Source organism: Ostrea edulis, chromosome 6 (genome assembly GCF_947568905.1).
Source record: "Ostrea edulis chromosome 6, xbOstEdul1.1, whole genome shotgun sequence".
Lineage (NCBI taxonomy): Eukaryota > Metazoa > Mollusca > Bivalvia > Ostreida > Ostreidae > Ostrea > Ostrea edulis.
Window position 1 is genome coordinate 25,780,986 of NC_079169.1, and position 23,413 is coordinate 25,804,398.

A 23,413-nucleotide genomic window follows, 5' to 3' on the forward strand; every position below is an offset into this window, starting at 1 on the left:
TATGATAGTAAATGTCATGTATTACTGAGGTAATTTTAGCTCCTCTCTCGGTAATTTTTGTCATTTTTTTGGTAATTTCTGTAAATGGTACCGTAGTAGGCTAGTTTTGGTCATTCCTGCGCTGCGGAATGACTTACCACGTGCCCTGGCCTTGTGCTTGTTTAGCCTATACTGAATATACTTACCGATCTTGCAAAAATCTTTTGATTCCCGGGCAATATGGTACTAATATCTCATGTTTTATAAATTAATATACCTCGCGGACACTACTAAAGACAGAGATATTTCCGGCAACAACGGTCTCTTCGTAGATATGTTTGGTCTATCGTCCCGCTTTCCCATATTTGATATTTTCTATCTTTTTTTGCGCAAGAGTTAGCCTATTTTAAGTACAACTTAACAGATGAAATACAGGGGCAATTAACTCATTGTATAGGGGCAGGTAACTCGTGGTCGCCGCCCTGCAAGCGGTACCAAATAGCGTTAACCGAAGTTGGGGCGCACTTACGATTGTAGTCCTAAGCTTCACATAAATACATGTAGTAGTAACAAATAGTGTATAGTTAAGCTTACATTACCAAATTCTTTATTATACTCAGTTTTAACAGGTTGTATTATATCTATGGCAAAACAAGATTTAATTTCTTAGATTTTCTGGAGAAAACTTTATAAAATATGCACTTCGTCAAATTGTAGAGTTGGAAAAGGGAGAGGGGTGTTGTAAGGTGTATTTGACATTTATTTCTGTTCAAATTTATGCAATTAATACCGAGGATTTCAGTAGTAATCTGTTTTAAAATTAACAGACACCTAGAATTAAAAGCACAATGAAAGCATGCGATGCAATCAGGCATGTAGCATCGTTTATAAAGGGGTTGGGGGGGGGGGGGTGGGGGGGGGGGGTTGACTTCATGATATTACCTGAAAATTCTTGACAAATAGATTCTAAAAAATCTCAAAGCTCTAGCAGGAAGACGGCAAGGGTTAATCTTTCAGTTCCATGCATCGGTTAAATTTTACATTTCCACTACGTACCATTCACGACAAAGCTGTTTTTAAGAAGGGGATCCTATCTATAGATCTATTTCTGCACATAAACCAACTTTGTATGTAATAACAAGAGGGGGCAGACCCATTGTTGCTACGAGCCTGGTGATTGTTTTTGTGCTCATTTGAGTAATTTAAGTGCAATAAGAGGTGTATGTTGATGTACACAAAATCTAACTTTCAACAGATTGAATCACACGCGAAAAAAGTATTATAACAAAAATACAATCTGATTAAAATCAGATCCTCGATCCGCTCCTCTTTTTTTCTTGTCGCTACCTCAGCGACAAGAAAAACAAAAAAGAGGAGCGGATCGAGGATCTGATTTTAATCAGATTGAACAAAAATATTACACTAGACATACCAATTCGAGATAATTAAACATGCTTTGTGTATTTGCATCTAGCATGGAGGTTATAAAACTTTCTCCGTAGTCATACTCAAACACAGCCATGTTTGTTTTGAGTACAACTCTGAGTAAGCTTCCAAACACACTCGAAAAATCTTGAACATGTACTCCATTTGAGTGTGAAGATGATTTTATAGAAGTTTTATAACCTTCACTTTTGAGTATGAGTACGATTTTGGAGCACAGAGTTTCGATTTTGAATATGAAAATGTGCTCAAAAATGTTTTATAACCCCCAGGCCTGGTGTACGTTTAGCAACAAGTAGTTTTGTTAAGTGTGAAACGATAAATTGATAATGTACATGTATGCGTTGGTTTTACATGTGTTTTTAGGCATATCGTATTGCATGTTTTTATGTTTTGGTTGTCGAAAATATTGATAAAAATTAATAATGAGGAATTGCTGTTAAACTAAGGACCTAAAGAAATCGATGACTAGGTAATATTTACATACTTTGTTACATCATGATCATACATTGCTTGCGAGAGAACCACACAAGGGACACAGAGAAATATAATCAATGACTAAGATATTTTGTTCAGTTACACTATTTTTAAGTTATTATACTTAATTCTTAAAAACAATTCCTTAGCTGGCAATTGATTGCAATCAAAAATTGTAAAAAAATTTCTTATTCGTCAACTGAGGACCGCACTCTGTAATAAGGGGGAAATAACTCGCATAGCATTATGAAAAATATAGGCCAATACGTGTTATCTGTGTAAGTTTATGCATGTACTGTCAGTGTATAAAACCAATCGTATTCAAAGATATCGACAAAAAAATTAATGTTGTGCACGGGATGTATGCTACATGTTGTGCTCGGGGTGTATGCTACCAGAATTCTTTTACGCATAAAACCGAATGTCATTCAACATTTAAGCATACTGATTGCATTGATGCTTCTAATTCTTGTTTTATATGTACCGTGAGTAAAATAGTTTATTGAACGAAAGTCTGACAGCAGTACTTCCGTTACATATACAATCCATTTACACGCGGCATGTCTGTGCCTTTGTACTTGACCAAGGAAAGGTGTGCACTTTGTGGTCAATGCAGACACATCAAACTTCCATAACATTTAGCAGTATTCTCATCATTGTACCGAGTACTGGTTCGGACCGGGGGATCTGGAAAACGAATAAACTAAAACTAGGTAAATCATCAGAAACAAAAAGGGAATATTACCTAAATTGTTCCATTCTACCCAAGTCAATAGTTTAGGTCAGTGAAACCCTGAGATGGGCAGATCTAGATTTTTTTTCAAGAGGGGGATATTTCCAGTCAACGTTCCAAAATAGTCTACTTGGATAATAAAATCTCATGTCCATCTTCATTAACATGTATAGTTATACTGATGATATATTTGCAAAATTTCGGGGGAGGGTTTTTTCTGATTACAAGGATTTTTCATTTTAGAAAGTTAATAATTGGTAATACATGTGTTACACAGAAAAAAAAAATAAATATTAGATCGATGTTATATTTTTAGTATTCTTGCTGTTTTAGTTTAGAGTTAATTAATATTTTTGTTAATAATTTCGTCTTTAGAAATATATAACTGCATGCGTAACATATATGAAATGGTCACGAACAGCTTGATTAATTCTAGTCTCAATAAATCGTTACCAAAATGGAGAGTGGGAGGGGGGTCTTCGTATGTAGAAAATTTGAATTCACATTTATTTATCATAGGGGAATGCCAAAAGTTTTTAATATCTAATCATTGTGTTACAGATGAAAGTAGTAAAAGACACCTGTGTAGATATAATATAAGTCAACAGCTACGGACATAATTTATCTAGGTTTTCTTATCAGTTACGAACATCGTCTTTTACAGTTACCCTCATCACCCCACATTTTTGTACGGTGGATTTCTTCATTTAGGGATCAATGTATGAATATGCTGCTGTGTATTTTATTTCCATATCTGATGACACATCAATGAAAACATAAAGCAAGGAAAAATAATCCTCTATGATTACAAAATCAACGATAATAATTCTATGCTGAATTAGCGTCATCCATCTTTGGATGTCCGTAACTGCAGTTACCGATATCTCATTGACCCCAGTGAATGTTGAAGTAGCAAGTTGTGGTTGAATTAAATGTTTGTTTTAAACTTAGGAGATAGCTTATTTAGAGTTACTAGTAGCTGAGTAGGTAGCTTGTAAGGAAAGGGAACTTGAGAAAAAGTAAATGAAAAGGAGCAAAAGCCATAATTATTCCCCAAGGAAACCCAAATTGGAGACCTTAAAAACATACTAGAAATTTTACAGCTGTTGTCAAACAATACAGTACTTCTAAAAAAAAACAACCTTGAAATGCAAACAAGATGTACACAGCCTCGGTTTCTACATTATCATTTTGCACCATCTACCACAATATGAAAAACAACATTTGTGTACCCGGCTGTCGCCATGGCTCCTGGAACCAGTTACACAAAAAGTTCTTTAAATCTTTATATTGACTTGCCATAAATTGGAAGCTAATTATCTGTTAAGCTAATTTTTGTGCAACTGGGTCGAGGGCGTTAATGTAGTCATTCACGAAACATATAGCATTGGTAAAAGTAGGAGTTCCTATCTGGTCATCACATTGAAACCACACTACTTTTTCCACATCTCATTGCATCATTTTCAGCTCCTCTTCAGTTTGATGGGTTTTCTTTGCCCGAGAGAAAAGCCTTCTTTCCCAACTTCTCTTAATTATGTCAATCGTCATAAGAAAGCCGGAAGTGACGAATGAAGCTCCAAGTACAAGAAATGTATTGTTGTAGCTTTCCGAGATATCAGCGATCACACCTGTATATGGAAACATGGGTTTAGAAACAAGGATTGAAGGAGGGTAACATGTAAACGGTATTCTTTTAACCCTTAATATTTTAAGATCGAGACAAATAATTTTGCATTATCACGAGGGATCACCCCCCCCCCCCCAAAAAAAAAAACCCAACCCAAAACAAATCAACAATAAGAAGTAGTACAAAGTCTTAGCTATAAAAATGTTATATTTATGAAAAAAGGATGCAATGATATGTGTGCAATACTTTGTACTGAAACCAGAGGTGTCATAGTCACCCAAATATCATCTGTTTGCTAAAAACTCCCATCCCACTTTTAGGCCAAGTGATACCATAGGCCTATAGGAATTCGGAATTGATTGAAGGTTTCTAGGTACAGCTCCTATAAATAGTAGTTCTCTACACCATTCCATCACTGACAATACCCCCGATTTAAACTAGGCGTACCTAACTCAGAATTACAAATTTGAAGATAAAACATTTAAAAGAAACAGTAAAGCATTTCCATAATGTTGATTACGCACTAAACTTGGACCAAAGGATGTGTATGGGTAGAGAACAATATACGTAGACAATATTACAAAACAAGAGGCTGATGGGCCTTAACGCTCACCCAAGTATCATATGCCGATTTGCATATAGCAGGTATTGTATATAGTAAAATTGATTGATTATACATTGTTGACACCCCTCTCGAGAATTTTTCACTCATATGAGAACAACACCAATGCCGGTAACGGACTGCAAAATTTAGGCCTTTGAGCAGGGACGGATCTTTATCGCGCCACACCTGCTGTCACAAAGGACCTCGTTTTTTTTCAGTCCCTTCGGAAGGACCGCCCCATTCTATCGCCTCTTACAACAAGCAAGGGGTACTGTGGACCTATTTTAACCCGGATCCCCAAGGCAATTGGTAATATTTTTTTCATAAATAATTGTCAAAGACTGGTGAGAAATGATAATACAGATACTGAAACGTCTCCCCATGTAAAACCAAACTGAAACCCTCTATGTATTTCTTACCTGTTCAAGTAAATCCTTAAACACATCTAGTTTGCAATCACAGAACTCTGCACCGTTTTCAAAAGATTTCCAAACAAATATGTCCCCGTGGGGATCCGGATTAGAATAGATCCTCCGTACCCCTTGCTTGTCGTGAAAGGCGACTAAATGGGGCGATCTTTCGGATGAGACCGCAAAAATCGAGGTCCCGTGCCACAGCAGGTGTGGCACAATAAAGATCCCTCTCTGCTCAAAGGCCATATGCACCGAGCATAGGCCAAAAATTTGCAGCCCTTCACCAGCAATGGTGACTTCTCCATATGAGTGAAATATTATCGAGAGGGGCGTTAAACAATATTCAATCAATCAATCCAAACAAATATGGGCATGTCTTTCCCCCACTGATCCCCCTTCCACAGAAATCCATATTTATAGGTAACAAAGAAGGAAGAAACAAAGTTGCAGAAAATCTTAGTACACTTAAGAATATTTGTATAATTTCTAAGAAAAAAATATGTTGGCGAACTATTAGGACACAAAACTTAGCTGCCATTACATCTAGGTATCTGTGGTGTTAAGGTACAGTATTTATTATGCAATAGCCAACACTTTGCAGCAAAAAAAAAAAAAAAAAATATCTTCCAAAATATTGTCCTTGTGGTAGAATATTTATAGATGTTTAGCTTGTTTGAATTATTAAAGTTTGAGCTATCCCATTTGGGTATTTGTTCCATTCCCTTAAACAAATGGATTAGCGTACACTTCATTAAAACAGACATTTAAGTGTTCACTTATTATTACTACATGCACTATTTATATAGTGTGATTTCTGATCATTAAGGACGGGTAGAAATATCGAATCTCCTGTACAACTAACAAAATGCAAATTTTTGTGTGCTACATGTACTGACAGTCACATATTTTTGTTATGTTTTACTTTTAATTCATTTAAACCTGAAAGAATACAATCGATGTCGTCATGATCTAAATAAAATATATGCATAATCTAAAGCTATATGACATTGTAACCCCCCCCTTGCAAATTTTTTACATTTATTTACACGACAAAAATCGCTTTCGAGGCCTTCCGAATCCATAATACAGTCTACTCCGGATATAATGAACTTCAGGGGTCTGACCTGAATTTTTCATTATATCCAAAGTTCAATATAGCCAATACTGAACTACACAAATATTGCTACTGGGGGATTTATTTCAACTTCAATATAACAGATAGTTCAATATAACCGGCTTCAATATAAGTGGAGTGGGCTGTAAATGTGCATATACATGTATGTGCATTATATCTCTGTTGTGTCTAATGATTTCATGGTGTTCAATTTAGATCGTACGCTGACAGATTTATCATATATCTAGGCCCTATCTCTAGGCCTAGGTGTCGTACGTTTGTGTTATTGTACGTACAGTATGGATCATGGGTGTTGTGATGTAATTTTCTTCTATCTAAAACACTTTTCTGGCCGGACATGACCTTCACTGATGTTTTGATTAAAACGTCTCGGAAAGTACGCGGTAGTTATATGTCGTTAACACTCACATCGCATGGCTGTATCGTATTGTTAAAACTACCAGGAACTAAAAAATACCAAGGGGACGAGGAATGCAGAATTCGTGTGTTTTAAAATATATGAATTTCCCAAAATTTGTAACTTGAACATAGGTTAGCATTCTCTTTGTTCGAACTAGATCTGACGACATAATTTTATTTTTTCATCTATTGTGACGTCATGTCACATAACCGTAGTCTGCTACTTATAAAATAAGGAATCACGTCGTGGGGATTATTGCTTGAGGAAGATAAAATTTTTCTTGCTGTTCGTGGATTAAAGGCAAAAGATCCAGATACCAATTAAGAATATGGTCACATAGAGAATGTTGACAAAAGTAGAACTGCCGATGAACTATGGGTAAGTCTTTATTTATATTTAAAATAGAATACATTATCAATAGGATATTGTATATATCGTAGCTGCGCTTCCAAAAACTCGTATCGTATTTTCATACTTTTCAAGAGAGTCAGATTAAAATACCGCAATTTCAATTTACCTCACACAAGTGAATATTGTTAGCGTATACCATGGGATCATAAACTTTTATGATTTAATAAAAAAATTTACGTGTCAATAATTCCCAATCAATATTTAGAGCTATCAATGTATTAATGTTTTAAACTGTTTTTAAAAAAACTACCCTGTGATATTTTTTGAAATGGTAATTTAGTAATGTAAATGGCGAAGAAAACATGTTTGCAGAGATAGGTATAATTCGTAGACACCATTTTCCAATATGCGTTTTTTCAAGGTTTTTTAACCTAGAGGGTGTCATTGGGCTCTCAAATTATCCGATACCCTATCAATTTCTTATGTCAAATGATTGCTGGAGTGTAATGGTAAAACACATTGAAATGTTTCAAAAATCTTAAGGTTTTTGAAAACACAAATTTCTGGATATGGTAGGCTATGGTTAGTCAAAATTTGACTACTATACGCGCATTTCATCACCTTGAAACCAAGAGCATGGTTCAGTAGATGAAAAATTATTGAAAACAGTCAAATGCAATACATTTTCTTTAATTCATATGAAAGAAACATTTTCTATTGTTTGAATAAAGACAGTGCCTTAAAATGTATGTATATTAAGACTGCTTGTTTAAAAGTGATGTGTTCTATTTTTAGAAGTGGCTGTACTTTGGGAAAGGCCGCTGAACATATTTTTCTTCGGGAATTTGGTCAATATACATCCTCGATAAAATACATGCAAATTTTGATAGAAATCTGTAAGTTTTTCAATATTTTAAGATGTTGTATGGGGAATTACCTTAAAGAACGAAAGTTCCATGTCACGACAGGCATTAGCACGCTAAATAAAACCCCTCACTGCTACGACCCTGAGTGCTAGGCATAGGTCTTAATTTGTGGCCTTTCACCTAAAGCTGGTGACGTCTCAATATGAAACCAACCAATCAATATGACAACTTATTTAATCTCAACCAAATTCTGGGAGTCGTTGTGACAATTTGTTTTTTTAAACCGAGAATGGCGAGGGAAATAAACTGAAGATATACAAAGTTGAAGTTATTTACAGTCTGCAGACTGCACTTCCTCTCTGTTCTGATTGGCAGAAAATGCTGTGAAAAGTTTCTCAACATCCATTGGTTAAAAATGCCGTTCTACCCAAGGGAGATATATGTTTTCTGTGATCAAATCTATGTACGAATTAACAGTTTAACCAGATTTCAAATTTTAAAAAAAAAAATGACAAAATAAACCTTTTTTTTTTTTTTTTTACTATTAATGAAATTGACACACTACTATTACAAGGCATTCATATGATATCACTATTCAGAGAAATTTTCTCATTTCGGCATGCCGAAACGGTCTGTTCTTTGATTCGTTTGTGTTTTGGGAATTTTCTATTTGGTGGGGCTAATCTGTAGTCACATAAAGCTAAGAATTACATAAAAATGATAATTGTTTACAATATTCCCATGTCATATCAGGACAATATGTCATATTAATGAGATATATATGTTGCAAGTAGACAGTGCAACCATATTTGTTTGTATATGAAATGTGAAGATAACGAAAAGTGATCAATCTCATAACTCCTATAAGCAATACAAAATATATAGTTGGGCAAACACGGACCATTTGAAAACTACGCTAATCTTAATTGAAGGTCAAAGATTGGTGGACAAAAATACATAAAAACTGGTTAAAATGACAAATTTTTAATTTCAACAGTTTCATAAAACTGCTGGTGTATAAATATATGAATTTATTGTGGATGTCAAGGAAATCATTGCATAATAAACATGCCTTAGAGAAATATCAGCACAGGAGTTATTGCCCTTACTGCCCTTGACAACATTTTTGTATTATTATAGATAATTGATTATTTATAGAAAATATAAACCTTTTCAATATCAGATTGCTTTCCAGATTTTTTTTTATAATACCCATGTAATAAAATTCCTCCATATTTCTAGCATGCACCAATTCTAATAAAATAAAGATTTTGCTAAAACCTATGACGTTACACATTTATTTAGATTACACATTATATTGCTTTTAATTACTTTATAAAACAAGAGGCCCGGCCTTATCGGTCACCTTAATGCTAGTGAAAAACAAGATGTGTTTGTGAAAACACAAATGCCCCCAATAATGACCAATTCCAAAGATGGCCATGGTCACAAGGGCAAATATCATGGTACCAGTAGAAAGATCTTGTCACAAGAAATGCTCATGTGCAATATGAAAGCTGTAATATTTACCATTTGGAAGTACCAATGTCAATTTTTTAAAACGGAGTTCAAATGCTAAGGTCCACGTAAGTACCCACGGAAAGGTCTTGTCACACGGAATACTCATGTGAAATATCAAATCTCTAGCACTTACTGTTCAAAGGTTATTAGCAAGGTTAAAGTTGTCAAAATGTGGGTCAAACTCCAAGGTCAAGGTCACTGGGTAAAAAATGTTGGTACCTACGGAAAGGTCTTGTTACAAGGAATTATACTGATGTGAAATATCAAAGCTCTAGCACTTACTGTTCAAAGGTTATTAGGAAGGTTAAAGTTTCAGACAGAATGACTAGAAAACATTTCCTGTTTTGAATATTTAAGCTAAATTTTAACATTCAGCAAAAGTATAAAACAAGTTCAATGCCCTCATAAGTGCATACACTGATGAAAGGCTTCATATAATATAATAGCTCTATTAACATTAAAACATTATAAGCTATGGCTAATTTGGACCCATCCTAGAATCCAAACCCTGGTTTGTGAAATTCACCATTTCTTTGTACATCTTTTTTTGCTATTCCTAAATATGCGTTTAGATTTTATACAGTATCAGCAAACTTACTCATAAACACTATCTACTAAGTTTGGCCTCACCCTGGGGTCAAAACCCCTATTCCGGGGATCATGAAATTTACAATTTTGGTAGAAGCTTTCCTGCTTTACATCTTAATGCATTTAGTTTTTCTTAAACATGTATGGTTCTTGAGAAGATTTAGAAAAGTTGTCAATTTTGGACAGTTTTTGCCCCACTCCTAAGGTCACAGGGGTGCAGGAATCCTGAAATTTACAATTTATGTCCACCTTGTTCCAAAGATGCTTCATACCAAATTTGAAAAAAATTGTAATGATAGTTATGAAGAAGTTAAAAATGTCTATTGTTCAAACATTTAATAACTGACCATTTTGGCCCCACCCTGATACCAAAACCCCATCCCCTGAAATCATCAAATTTACAATATTGGTAAAGGACTACCTATTCTTTCGAAATATCTATTTAGTTTCAATATAGTATCAACAGCACTAAAGAAGATGTTATTTAAGTGTATTACACAATAAACACTATACACCAAGTTTGGCCCCGCCCTGGGGTCAGAACCCCTACCCCGGGGATCATGAAATTTACAATTTTGGTAGGGCCTTCCTGCTCTACATCACCATGCATTTAGTTTTTCTTACACGTGTGAGTTTCTTGATAAGATTTTTGAACATTGGTCAATTTTGGGCAGTTTTTGCCCCGCCCCTAAGACCCCTGGGGTGCTGGAGTTGTATGCATAAAAATTCTTAAGTCCTTAAGCATATACTTAAGTATGAATTTCTTGCTTAGCAGGTTGAGATTTTACTTAGCATATTGCTTAGCAGATTGCATAAAACTTCTTAACTCTTAAGTATATGCTTAGTATATGCTTAAAGTTAAGCATGGTCTTAACTTGTCTTAAGTTCTTAAGCATATTGCTTAGCAAGAACAAAATGGCTGACAGAAAACAGAGAACATTCAAACCACGAATTAATCCCTTAAAATCAATGACAGCAGCAGAACTGCAGCACAGATTTAGATTTGATCAGGAAGGAATTGAATTTATAACAGATCTAATTCAAAATGACATTATGCCTTTGACCAACAGAAATCACAGTGTGCCTGCAATTGTGCAAGTCATGGTTGCCTTGAGATACTATGCTACAGGTAAGATGCAGCTATGTAGTGGTGACAACTTTGGTCTTCACCAGTCAACTGTTTCAAGAATAATTCAAAGAGTTACTACAGCTCTTGTTCAACCAAATATTGTCAAGCGATTCCTTTCCTTTCCAATGGACCCAGGAACTATTCGAAAGCACCAGGTTGACTTTTTTGCCATTGCTGGTTTCCCTGGCGTGGTTGGGGCGATTGATGGGACTCATGTGCGAATTATAGCTCCCAGTGAACACGAAGAGGAGTATGTCAACCGGAAAAACTTTCACAGTATAAATGTACAGATTGTATGTGATGCCAGTTATAAGATTTTAGACATCGTGGCAAGCTGGCCGGGAGCGACTCACGATGCCAGAATACTGAGGGAGAGTGGTCTATTTCAGCTCTTTCAACGACGTTTATTGCCCGTGAAATGCCATCTTCTCGGTGATAGCGGTTATCCTGGGAAAGACTGGCTGCTGACACCTTTTTTAAATCCACAAGAGTGGGCAAGTCACAGGACAAAAGATTTTTTTCTCTTGTCAAAGTTTTTAACAAATTAAGTTATCTTCAGCATTGGTTACAAAAAAAAGAGAGAATATTTTGCATTGAAAATAAAATTAGTGAAGAAAATGTGCGATTCCTCCCTTACAGTATAATTGCGACTCATATAAACTGCACAAAATAATATATTACATTATAAGTAAATCATCAACGTCACATACAATTTATGCCCCCTTGTCCCAAAGATGCCTCATACCAAAGTTGAAAAGAATTGGACTGGTAGTTATCAAAAAGTTAAAAAATGTTCAATTGTTAACGGACGACAACCAATCGCAATAGGTCACCTGAGTTTATCCTTGTATACTTTCTATGTCATCGCTTGTATACATTATTTCGTTGGTTGTACGAATCATATCCAGTATATTACTTGCAAAAATGACATTGGTTTTATTTTTCACCTTTAGGGAAATATTTCTTTCGACAGTATTTTGTATTTCCTACCTTTACATATTTAAAGAGAAATCACTTTTATTCCACCTGAGCTGACCGCCTGTTGTCTGTCTGTCTGTAAACCTTTCACATTTTCAACTTCTTCTCCAGAACCACTGGACCAATTTCAACCAAAGTTGGCAAAAATCATCCTTTGGTGAAGGGCTGTCAAATGTTTTCAAATGAAGGGCCATGCTCCCTTGAAAGGAACGATAATTACAAAAATAGGGTGGGTTATCTAAAAATCTTCTCAAGAACCACTGGGCCAGAAGCTGAAACTTATACGAAAGCTTCCTGACAGAGTGCAGATTCAAGTTTGTTAAAACCATGACTCCCGGGGGTAGGATGGGGCCACAATAGGGGATCAAAATTTTTACATACAAATATATAGGGAAAATCTTTAAAAATCTTCTCAAGATCCACTGGGCTAAGAGAGTACAAAGTTACATGAAAACCTTCTGACAAAGGGAATATTCAAGTTTTTTAAAATCATGACCCCAAGGGGTAGGATGGGGCTACAATATGGGATCAAAGTTTTACATACAAATGAATTGGGGAAATCTTTGAAAATCTTCTCAAGAACCACTGGGTCAGGTAAGTACAAATTTACATGAAGGCTCCCTGACATACTTCATATTCAAGTTTGTGAAAATCATGGCCCCCGGGAGTAGGATGGGATCACAATAGGGGGTCAAAGTTTCACATACAATTATATTGGGAAAATCTTCTCAAAAACAACTAGGCCTGAAAAGTTTACATTTACATGAAAGCTTCCCGACATAGTGCAGATTCCAATTTGTTAAAGTCATGGTCCCCAGGGGTAGGATGGGGCCTCAAAAGGGGATGAAAGTTTTGCATACAAATATATAGGGAAAATCTTCAGAAAAGTTTACATTTACATGAAGGCTTCTTGACATAGTGCAGATTGAAGTTTGTTAAAATCAGGACCCCCGAGGGAAAGGTGGGGTCACAATAGGGGATCAAAGTTTTACCTACCGATATATAGAGAAAATCCTCAAATTATGAAACATCATTGGAACAAATTCTAAATTTCAGGAATCCTGCGACTTTAAGGGCGGAGTGAAAATTGACTAATGATAACAAACGCACATCTGTCAGAAAAATCAAATACATAGTGATGTAGTGCAGTAAAGCCTATATCAAAATGGTAAATTTCAAGATCACCGGGGTAAAGGTTCTGACTCCAGTGTGGGACCAAACTTGGTTTGTGTGTATAGTGTTTATGTGTAAAACATTTAAATAAAAAACATCTTTATGCTTTTGATACTAAATTGAAAGTGAATGGATATTTTGAAGGAGTGTGTAGTCATTTACCAAATTGTAAATTTCATGTTCCCAAAGGTAGGGGTTTTGGTTTCAGGGTGGGGCCAAAATGGTCAGTGATTAAATGTGTCAATAACTGAACATTTTAAACCTTATTCTTAGTAACTACCTTTCAAATTCTCTTCAAATTTGGAATGAAGCAACATTGGGATAAGGGGGACATAACTTGTAAATTCCAGGTCTCCTGCATCTCTGGGGCGTATGGGGAAGGGCAAAAACTACCAAAATTGTTCAAAACCCTTCTCTACAAGGAAGGCCTCTACGAAAGTTGTAAATTTCATGATCCCCGGGGTAGAGGTTTTGACTCCAGGGCGGGGACCGAACTTGGTATATAGCGCTTTTGTGTAAAACATTTAAAAACATCTTTAATGCTTTCTATACTAAATAAAAACTAAATGTATATTTAGAAAGAGCAGATAACCTATTACCAAAATTATAAATTTCATGATCCCAGGGGTAGGGGTTTTGGTAACAGGATTGGCCTAAAATGGTCAATGATTAAATGTGTTAACAATTAAGTATTGTTATATTTGAAACAAATCAGTAGCGGAATTCAATTACAAATTGCTACATAACTTGACACACTGTTGTAATTTGTCACTGAGCAAATGACAAAATGAACAATCCAGTTTTTGCCTATTATGTAAGGTCGTAGAAAATTCAAAGCATTGACTTTTTGAAAGCAACAATGTACATTATATTTGGAACACTGAAAATATTTCAATTTTAAGAATACATGGTAATTAATTGTTCTAGGTTTTTATTTACAAGAAAACAATACAACGAACAGCTACAACAACTGCTATGAAAATACATAAATTTAAAATGCAATGTTGATTTGAAAATTGTGAAGAACGCATTCATGGTCTCATGATGTACATCAAGAAACAGTTATTTTTATGAATTCTATGCATGACAAAAAAAAAAAAAAAAATCAAAGCAACTTATCTTTATAAAATGCTAAAGGATATGGCTGAAAATATATAATGCATAATAAATATATTTCTATATGTATGCATTATAATAAGACGATATACTTGAAGGGGACAGTTCTTCAAGATAAACAGGTAAGGGGCACAAACTTGGCCAGTGAATTCTGAACTATATTATTATTTATTAAATTGATAGCCGAAGAGTCTACATCTATACATTGTATGTACTTGAATTATTGATAAATGCTTTTTTAATCCAAGAGCCCCCTGGCAACCCAGGTGAGGAATACTGAGGGGAAATCTTTGGATATTTTAACCCGAAACTAGAATAATGTACTTTCTTAATAAAATCAATGTCAACAGGAAAAAAAACAAACAATCGAGCGTTGTTATCTTCTTGATAACTACCATTCTAATTATTTTTTAATTTGGTATGAAGCACCTTTGGAACAAGGGGGACATAAATTATATTTCAGGACAGCAGTAACATCGTGGTGTAAGGGGTTTGGCGGGTCAAAAACTGTTCAAAAGTTGACCAGTTTAAAAACACTAAATACAGAGTGATGGAAAGCATGGATGCCTCCACCAATCCCAGGGGGTAGGAAATCTGACTAGAGGGCGGGGTCAAACTTTGGTGTATATATGTGTAAAACATTGGAATATTATGAAAGGTGAAGAAAACGAACAGTGGTCAATCTCATAACTCCTATAAGCAATACAAAATAGAGAGTTGGGCAAACACAGACCCCCTGGACACACCATAGGTGACATTACGTTCCTATGAGGAGTAAGCATCCCATGTCGACCGGTTACATCCACCATGAGCCCTATATCTTAATCAAGTAAACGGAGTTATCCATAGTCAAAATCATTGTGCAAAGATCTTTAATGTTACCGACACTAAATTGAAACGAAATAGATATTTAGAAGGAGTAGGTAGTCCTTTACCAAAATTGGAAATTTCATGATCCCAGGGAGTAAGGATTTTTAGTTCCAGGGTGGGACCAAAATTATTATAGTGAGTATTTGAAATTCTTCTTTACGTTTGCTGATATATAAACTAAATGCAGAAAGGGATGTACCTAATTTGTGAATTTCGCAACCCAGGGTTTTGACTCTAGAACAGGTCCAAATTTGTCAAACCGTGTTAATGTTACATACATGTATATTATGAACAGTTTTTCATCATTATAAGCATTTTCGGGGGGCATTTAGCTTAGATACGCAGAACAGGATTTTTTAAATACTAGATTTCAAAGCCCTTAGGACTTGTGATACTTTTAATTAACGCCTTAGGCGTGGGTCAAAAATTGACCCAACTTCCAAAAGTGCTCTCCTCTACAACTGCACATCTGCAAGAAAAATGTATAGCAATATTGAGCAGAGAGATACATGTATCTACCAAAACTGTAAATTTCATGATCCCTGGGTTAGAGGTTCTGACTTCGAGGGTGACTTAGTATACAGTGTTTATGTGTAAAGTATTTAATTAACACATTTAATGCTATTGACATCAAATTGAAAGTAAATGGATATGTTGAAGAAGTTTCATAACCCCAAGACTAGGGGTTCTGGTACCTGGGTGGGACAAAATGGTCGTAGTGATTATATGTGTCAACAAATTGACATTTTTAACTTCTCGATTACTATCATTCCAATTTTTTCGAATTTGGTATGAAACATCAGTTGGACAAGGGGGGGGGGAATAAAATGTATTTTAGGACAGCAGTACCCGTTGCTCTTTAGGGCCGGGACAAAAATTGTCATATTTTTAAATACCTTCTTCTCTACAACCTCACATATGTAACATAAACTAAATGCATAGTAATGTAGAGCAGGAAAGCCGCTAACAAAATTTTACATGTCGTGAACCCTTGGGTAGAGGTTCCGACTACATATAATGTTTTGAGTAAAACATTTAAATAACATCTTTATGCTATTGATACCAAATCGAGAAAAAAATAGATATTTAGACAAAGTAGATAGTCCATGACCATAATTGTAAATTTCGTGATCCCAGGATGGGGTAAAAATTATCATAGGGATTATTGTGCTAATCATTTGAAAAACGTCTTTAATTTTGCTGATATTGTTTAACAAGAGGCCTACAGGCCTTATTGGTCGCCTGAATACTAGTGAAAAGTATCACTACTTCCAAGGGCTATGAAATCTAGAAAATAATTCCTGTTCTGAATATCTAAGCTAAATTCTAATGTTCAGCAACAGTATAAAACAAGATGTGTTGTTCAAACTTCAATCCCCTCAAAAGTACATACATTGATAAAAGGCTTTACATGATATAATACGTGCATTGACATTAAAAGATATGACTAATTTGGACCCATCCTAGAATCAAAACCCTGAGTTGTGAAATTCGCCATTTTTTGTACATCCTTTTCTGTTAATCCTAAGTATGCTTTTAGATTTCATACAGTATCAGCAAACTTAAATAAGTCCTTGAAATCATTATAAATTTAACACTACCCTGAAACCAAACCCTTACGCCTAGCATATTTAGAATTTTGGTAAAGGACTACCTACTCCTTTTAAATTTCTTACACCTGTGCGGTTGTAGAGAAGATTTTTTTTAATTGGTCAATTTTTGTCCTGTCCCTAAGGCCCCTTGAATTCTGAACTTTACAATTTATGTCCCCCTTGTTCTATAGATGCTTCATACCAAATTTAAAAAGAAGTTAAAAATTTGTATTGTTCACACATTTAATAACTAACCATTTTTGCCACACCAAAACCCTTACCCCTAGGATCATCAAATTTAACATTTTGGTAAAGGGCTACCTGCTCTTTCTAAATATTCATTTAGTTTCAATTTAGTATCAATAGCACTAAAAATGTTATTTAAATGTTTTACATATAAACAATATATAATAAGTTTGATCCCACCCTGGGACAGAACCCCTACACTGGGGATCATGAAATTTACAATTTTGGTAGAGGCCTTCCTGCTTTACATTGTTATGCATTTAGTTTCTCTTACACATGTACGGCTCTAGAGAAGGAGATTTTTGAAAATTGAGCAGTTTTTGCCCCACCCCTAGGGGTGCAGGAATCCTGAAATTTACAATTTATGTCCTCCTTGTTCCACAGATGCTTCATATTAAATTTGTAAAGAATTGGAATGGCAGTTATCGAGAAGATTGATTGATTGTATATTGTTTTGCGTCCCTCTTAAGAAGATTTCAATCATATGGAGACGTCACCATTGCCGGTGAAGGGCTGCGAAATTTAGGCCTATGCTTGGCGCTTATGGCCATTCAGCAGGAAAGGATTTTTATCGTGCCACACCTCCTGTGACACACCCGAAGGACCGCCCCGTTTAGTCGCCTCTTACGACAAGCACGGGGTACTGAAGACTTATTTTAACCCGAATCCCCACGGAATTTATAGAGAAGTTAAAAATTTCTATTGTTCACACACGAAAGGTGAAGATAACGAACAGTGATCAATCTCATGACTCCTATAAGCAATACAATATAGACAGTTGGGCAAACACGGACCCCTTCACACACCAGAGGTGGGATCAGGTGCCTCGATCCCCTGTTGACCGGTCATACCTGCCGTGAGCCCTATATCCTGATCAGGAAAACGGAGTTATCCGTAGTCAAAATCGGTGTGCCAAGAACGGCCTAACAATCGGTATGAAACACGTCAGACAGCATTTGACCCAAAAATGCTTCACACCAAATTTGAAAAGAATTGGACTGGTAGTTATCAAGAAGTTAGAAATGTTCAATTGTTAACGAACGACGGACGTCAGCTGACCTAAACTAAATGCATATTCAGGAAAAGTGGAAAGGAATGTACAGTGCACCAAAATTACGAATTTCGCAACCCCGTGGGTTTGACTCTAGGACGGCCAAAATAGTCATATAATGGTAATATAAGATATTGTATTGAAAGTGCTTCATCAATATGTACACTTTCTGGGGGCATTGGTGTTAAAGAACACATCTTGTTTTAAAGGGACTGGTTCATGATTTTTGATAAAAAATATTTTTCATTTTTGATATTAAATATAACTCATTTAATGTTGACAGCCAAAATTTTGATCTTCTGAATGCATGAATGAAAGCAATATTTCAACCTTAAATATGTGTTATGTAAACAAAGACTCGAGTCTTTCTACATGTATGTAAACAAACAAACAAGTGAAATATTGATTTTGTAATATAATGCATCTTAATTTTGCATAGTCACAAATTTTAACTTTTAGATGACACATTTCATCCCAAAAATGCTTGAAAAATGAAAGATATAATAATACTTAGATCGATATCCATTTCTTTTGAAAATTCCGTAAACAATAGCATATCGCAATCTTTGTTTATAAAACAAATAATAAACTCTCTAAAATGAGCTTCTGTGATGATGTATAACCTTAACTTTCATGTGAAATCTTTCAAACACATTAACTCCGTTTACCTGATCAGGATATGGGGCTCATGGCGGGTGTGACCGGTCAACAGGGGATGCTTACTCCTCCTAGGCACCTGATCCCACCTCTGGTGTGTCCAGGGGTCCGTGTTTGCCCAACTATCTATTTTGTATTGCTTGTAGGAGTTATGAGATTGATCACTGTTCGTTATCTTCACCGTGCATTAGATAGTAGATTTTGATCATTAAAAGTGAAAAACAAAATTTTGGGTAAAATCGTGAATCAGCCCCTTTAATCTGCTACTGAATATTAAAATTTAGCTTAGATATCCTGAACAGGAAAATTAGTATCGATTCCATAGCTAGTGCTATTTTAAACTAATATTATGGTGACCGAAAAAGCCTAAATGTCTCTTGTTTTGAGTATTGATCATCTTCCTTTGAAGGGGGTTGTCCTTTATTTGAACAAACTTTGACCCCCCCCCCTCACCAAAGTATGCTTTGTGACAAGTTTGGTTGAAATTAGCTGAATGATTTTGGAGAAGTTGAAAAAGTTCACGGACGACGACGGACAAAACGGATATCATTTGAATAACTCGGGTGGCCTATAATGGACTAGGTCAAGATAACCACAAGTCGTTTTCCATATACATTGTATATTCATTTTATGACTTAAATACTCACCACAATCCCCACCCTCTATAGTTTCTCCCCTAGAGTAGATGATGTAGAACAATGTGTAATTTATTAGAAAAGTACCAAAACAATCGCATGGTGTTTGGACGCGGCCGCCAACGGTTGTAATAGTGTTGCATTTCATTCATTATGGCAAAGGCAACAACTTATTAGTTTTAATCCAAGCTTTAATTTTCTCCAGTGGTGTTGAGTGTGTTTTACTTACCAAGTACGGGGACAGCTGCAGCTATTGAAATAGCACCGCATAGATAGGACAGACTGAGCGCTGATCCCAAATTCCTCAGTCCACAGCTCCTTACAAGAATGGGTGGCATGAAAACAAAAACCGCTCCTGGGAAACCACCAACAACGGCTGCATATCCATACAGTATCCATAAATGATTTGTAAAACTGACAATGATCGCGGCGAAACCTCCAACAAAGACAGTAACACAATACACTACAGCGGGAGACACACGATCTGTTAATGCACCCCATAATATTCTACAAATTATTTCTGCTACAGCAAAAATTGTCATAGCAATAACGATGGAGCTCTCCTGAAAACCCCTGCTTTTGATAAATGGGGGGAATAAGAAAAAATGGGCAACATACCCAATCTGCGCCCATGTAAAAGAAGAGCACTCTAGGATAAAGGAGAGGTTTCGATATAGCGACAGACAATTCTTTAAGAGTTTCTGTACAAAGTCGAGACAAACACTATGCGGAGACCTTTGATATGAGGCTGGATCAAGATGAGTGTCCTTTTCTTTAAGCAGTTCGGGTTGTCGTATCAATAAAGCAGCAACACAGTTATTTAATACAATCCCACTGATGAGCAGTAGGCAACCTTTTAGCCCATATTCATCAAAAAGATTTTTATACAAGTTTTGAAACAGAAATAATCCCACACCACTAGCGGAACAGAGGAATCCACTGGCTATAGCACGATGCTTTTCAAAGTAAAAATTCATAACGGTAGCGGCAGGAGAAATCAGGAGTCCAAAGCCAATTCCTGCAACCGATAATATAAAACGTATGTTAACTTTTAACATCTGGCATACATATATTAAATATTATTCGAGGTTTTTTTCAATCTTCGGATGTGACTGATGCGGTTTTTCTCTCAAATATGTTTGAGAGGTGAAAATTGAATACTTTAGAACAGCCCAATTCTCAAAATATGAATCAAGAACGTCCTGAACATGTCCTACGATAATTAGTAAATGTTTATAAAATCCTTTTGGGAATGGCTATTCCATTAGGTATTTTATATAGATTCATCACAGGCAAAGGTAGATGTCAAGTTTGCAGATAATCATTGTTCTAGTCCATGACGTTGCACCCCCCTTCCCGAATTGAATATCTGAAAGGAAGGCTTGGTATGCAGTCGTTAATCCATAGAGAGCGGTTGGTATCTTAACGAATCAAATACCATGTCCATGGTGGCGCATCACGTGATTTTGTCACGACCTATTAGCCGGAAAATGACGACGAAAGTCAACACGTAGGGAAATTAAAAAGAACAAGCATTCTGAGAGTATGAATTATTGGACCGCAACAATATTCGAAGTTCATTATGAGAGCAAGGTTATGGTAAAAGGGAAGATTGCGAAACCAAGATAGGAATATTAATGGTTGGAAATCAACTACTATTCAGGTACAAAGACTAGACCAGGAAAACTTCAAAATTGATCTGTAACTTGTAATGGCAAAGCAATTATCATGATGTACAGAATATCAAATAAATATCTGCAAGCACTTTAAAAAAAAGTCAAGAAAACTGATAATTTATGTTATTTTTTTTAAGTCTAAGGGCCATAACTTAGTGAAAAATCAACGGACCGAGACAAAACTCGAACTTGATCAGCAACTTATGGCAAAGCAATGTACCAAATATCAAATGAATATCTGCAAGCACATTTAAAAAAAGTCCGGAAAACTGATTTGCAGGACTGACGGACAGACAGACGGACGGAGCGCAAACCTAAAGTCCCCTTCGACTTCGTCGGTAGGGGACTAATAAGTAACACCTTTAAATACTTTATTACAAACGCATACTAAAATGGTAGTTCTAGAAGCATAGAACATTGACATATTTTCTTTGCAGTCAGAACGTTTTTGACTGAAAACCAAAAAAACCCGTGTCAATGTTCTCTGTTTCTATCGCATGTAGAACTACAGATTTAGTATAGCTGTGTTCCTGGGAAAATCCTTCAAATGTTGATATAAGTTATGTGACAATTCGTTATTAATAAAGGTGTTACTTATTCTTTTTAATTTCCCCACGTGTTGACATTCGTCGTCATTTCCCGGGGTAATTGGTCACATCAAACTCACGTGATTGGCCACCGTGCATGATGGTAATCGCCACAAAACGTAGTGTCTAGCTCATGTACTTAAATGAAATCGTTCTGAAGAAAAATATTTAAATGGAGCTGTTAATGGACGACTAGGATTTTGTTAACTTGTTATACGGGACGACACGAAGTTTTCACTTGTATTGAGACGTCACCTGCTGTAAATCTAGACCTATGTTTAGTGCTCTGGGCCGTAGAAGTGAAGGTTCTTTAACGTGCCAATGCCTGCCGCTGCACGGGACCTCCATTTTCATGTCATATCCGAAAGACCCGTGATTCTCAATTCTAAGGATTGAGCATTTGACGGGGAGCAATCACTACCTAGGTTCACATCTCCAGTTTCACGTGGCTATGGTACGAGCCAGGCTCGAACTCACGACCCCCCGGTAACGTAGCGAACGCTCTTACACTGAGCTGCTAAAATATATTTTGTCGTGAATTTGCAGAATGTCACGAGGAAAGATAGTTTTACCTGTGATGAGCGTGTAGGTAACAAACATGATGTTTAGTCTATTAACAAACACACTGAGGAAAATTCCCATGGACTGCATGATTCCACCGAAAAACAGGACCTTTCGAAATGTTGTCCTCTCACCCAAGGCACACCCGAACACTCCTATAAAAATATTTTGGCGAATAAATAAATTTTTCTAATGTAATACAAGTGTAGGGAATTTTAGAAGAAAAAAATATTTAAAAATTCTATTTCAAGACAGGAAATATACGTAACCTGTGAAACTCAACACTAATGACGCCACCGATCCCACCGTAGAAGTGAACCCAGCTCCACCATTATAAACTGTTAATAATTTCACCAACAGCATTCCGTAGGACTTCAACAGACCAAACGCCAACATATGTATGCAGCAACATGCTACAGTGAAGAAATGTTTGCATACAACTTAAATGGCAAGTGAAAACTATATAAAACAATTAAAAACCATATACATGTAAACCCCAAACAAACAGAATAGCAATTTTGATACATCAACACATACTAAATACATGTAAAATCCCATAATACTGACCTGACAATACAACCCAGGAATATCCAAAATCCATTTGTCACTAAACGGTAGATACAAGTTAACACGGCAATTATGCATCATCATGTTTATATAGTGTGCAGTAAACTTTACGAGTGGATGGACCCATTATCCAGGTTTGACATTCTCGTGTATCGGCATACAAAGAGTATCCATTGTCCTTAGGTATAGTGTCTTGTGATATCCTTTCACCCTCATTGACAACTACACAGGGAAAAGTGGCTCGCATGAAATTCGCATGAATATCATGCGAATTCTTCGCATGAAAAGGAGACGAAAAGGACCACGCATGATATTCGCATGAAAAAAATCATGTGATTTTCATGTGAAATTCGCATGATTATCATATGAAAAATAATTCGCACGATATTCATGCGAATATTATTGTTACCTACTATTAAGGTTTTTCGCACGATATTC

The 23,413-nt window shown here is 35.9% G+C and overlaps 2 protein-coding genes across 5 annotated transcripts in view; both read right to left on the bottom strand.

Annotated features, from left to right (window-relative positions):
• The window catches only part of LOC130047375 (uncharacterized), an 8,423-nt gene extending 7,942 nt beyond the window's left edge, over positions 1–481 (bottom strand). For all 3 annotated transcript variants that reach the window (XR_008796269.1, XR_008796268.1, XM_056142178.1), the window contains exon 1: positions 186–481. The gene's annotated coding sequence lies outside the window, so the exon portion shown is untranslated. The remainder of the gene's footprint in view (positions 1–185) is intronic.
• A 1,228-nt stretch (positions 482–1,709) lies between these two features.
• On the bottom strand, positions 1,710–23,143 carry LOC125647077 (monocarboxylate transporter 12-like). 2 transcript variants are annotated; one of them, XM_048873769.2, is made up of 5 exons: positions 22,976–23,143; positions 22,678–22,821; positions 22,420–22,563; positions 19,814–20,602; positions 1,710–4,260 (listed from the first exon to the last, which is right to left on the bottom strand). In XM_048873769.2, exons 1-5 carry the CDS (start codon positions 23,007–23,009, stop codon positions 4,082–4,084), a joined length of 1,290 nt encoding a protein of 429 aa, XP_048729726.2. In that variant the 5' UTR covers positions 23,010–23,143; the 3' UTR covers positions 1,710–4,081. The 2 variants fall into 2 exon arrangements, with proteins under 2 accessions (XP_048729726.2, XP_055998146.1); XM_056142171.1 differs by lacking the exon at positions 1,710–4,260 and adding an exon at positions 15,686–15,872 and having other exon boundaries at positions 22,976–23,136.
• Positions 23,144–23,413: the final 270 nt, after the last annotated feature.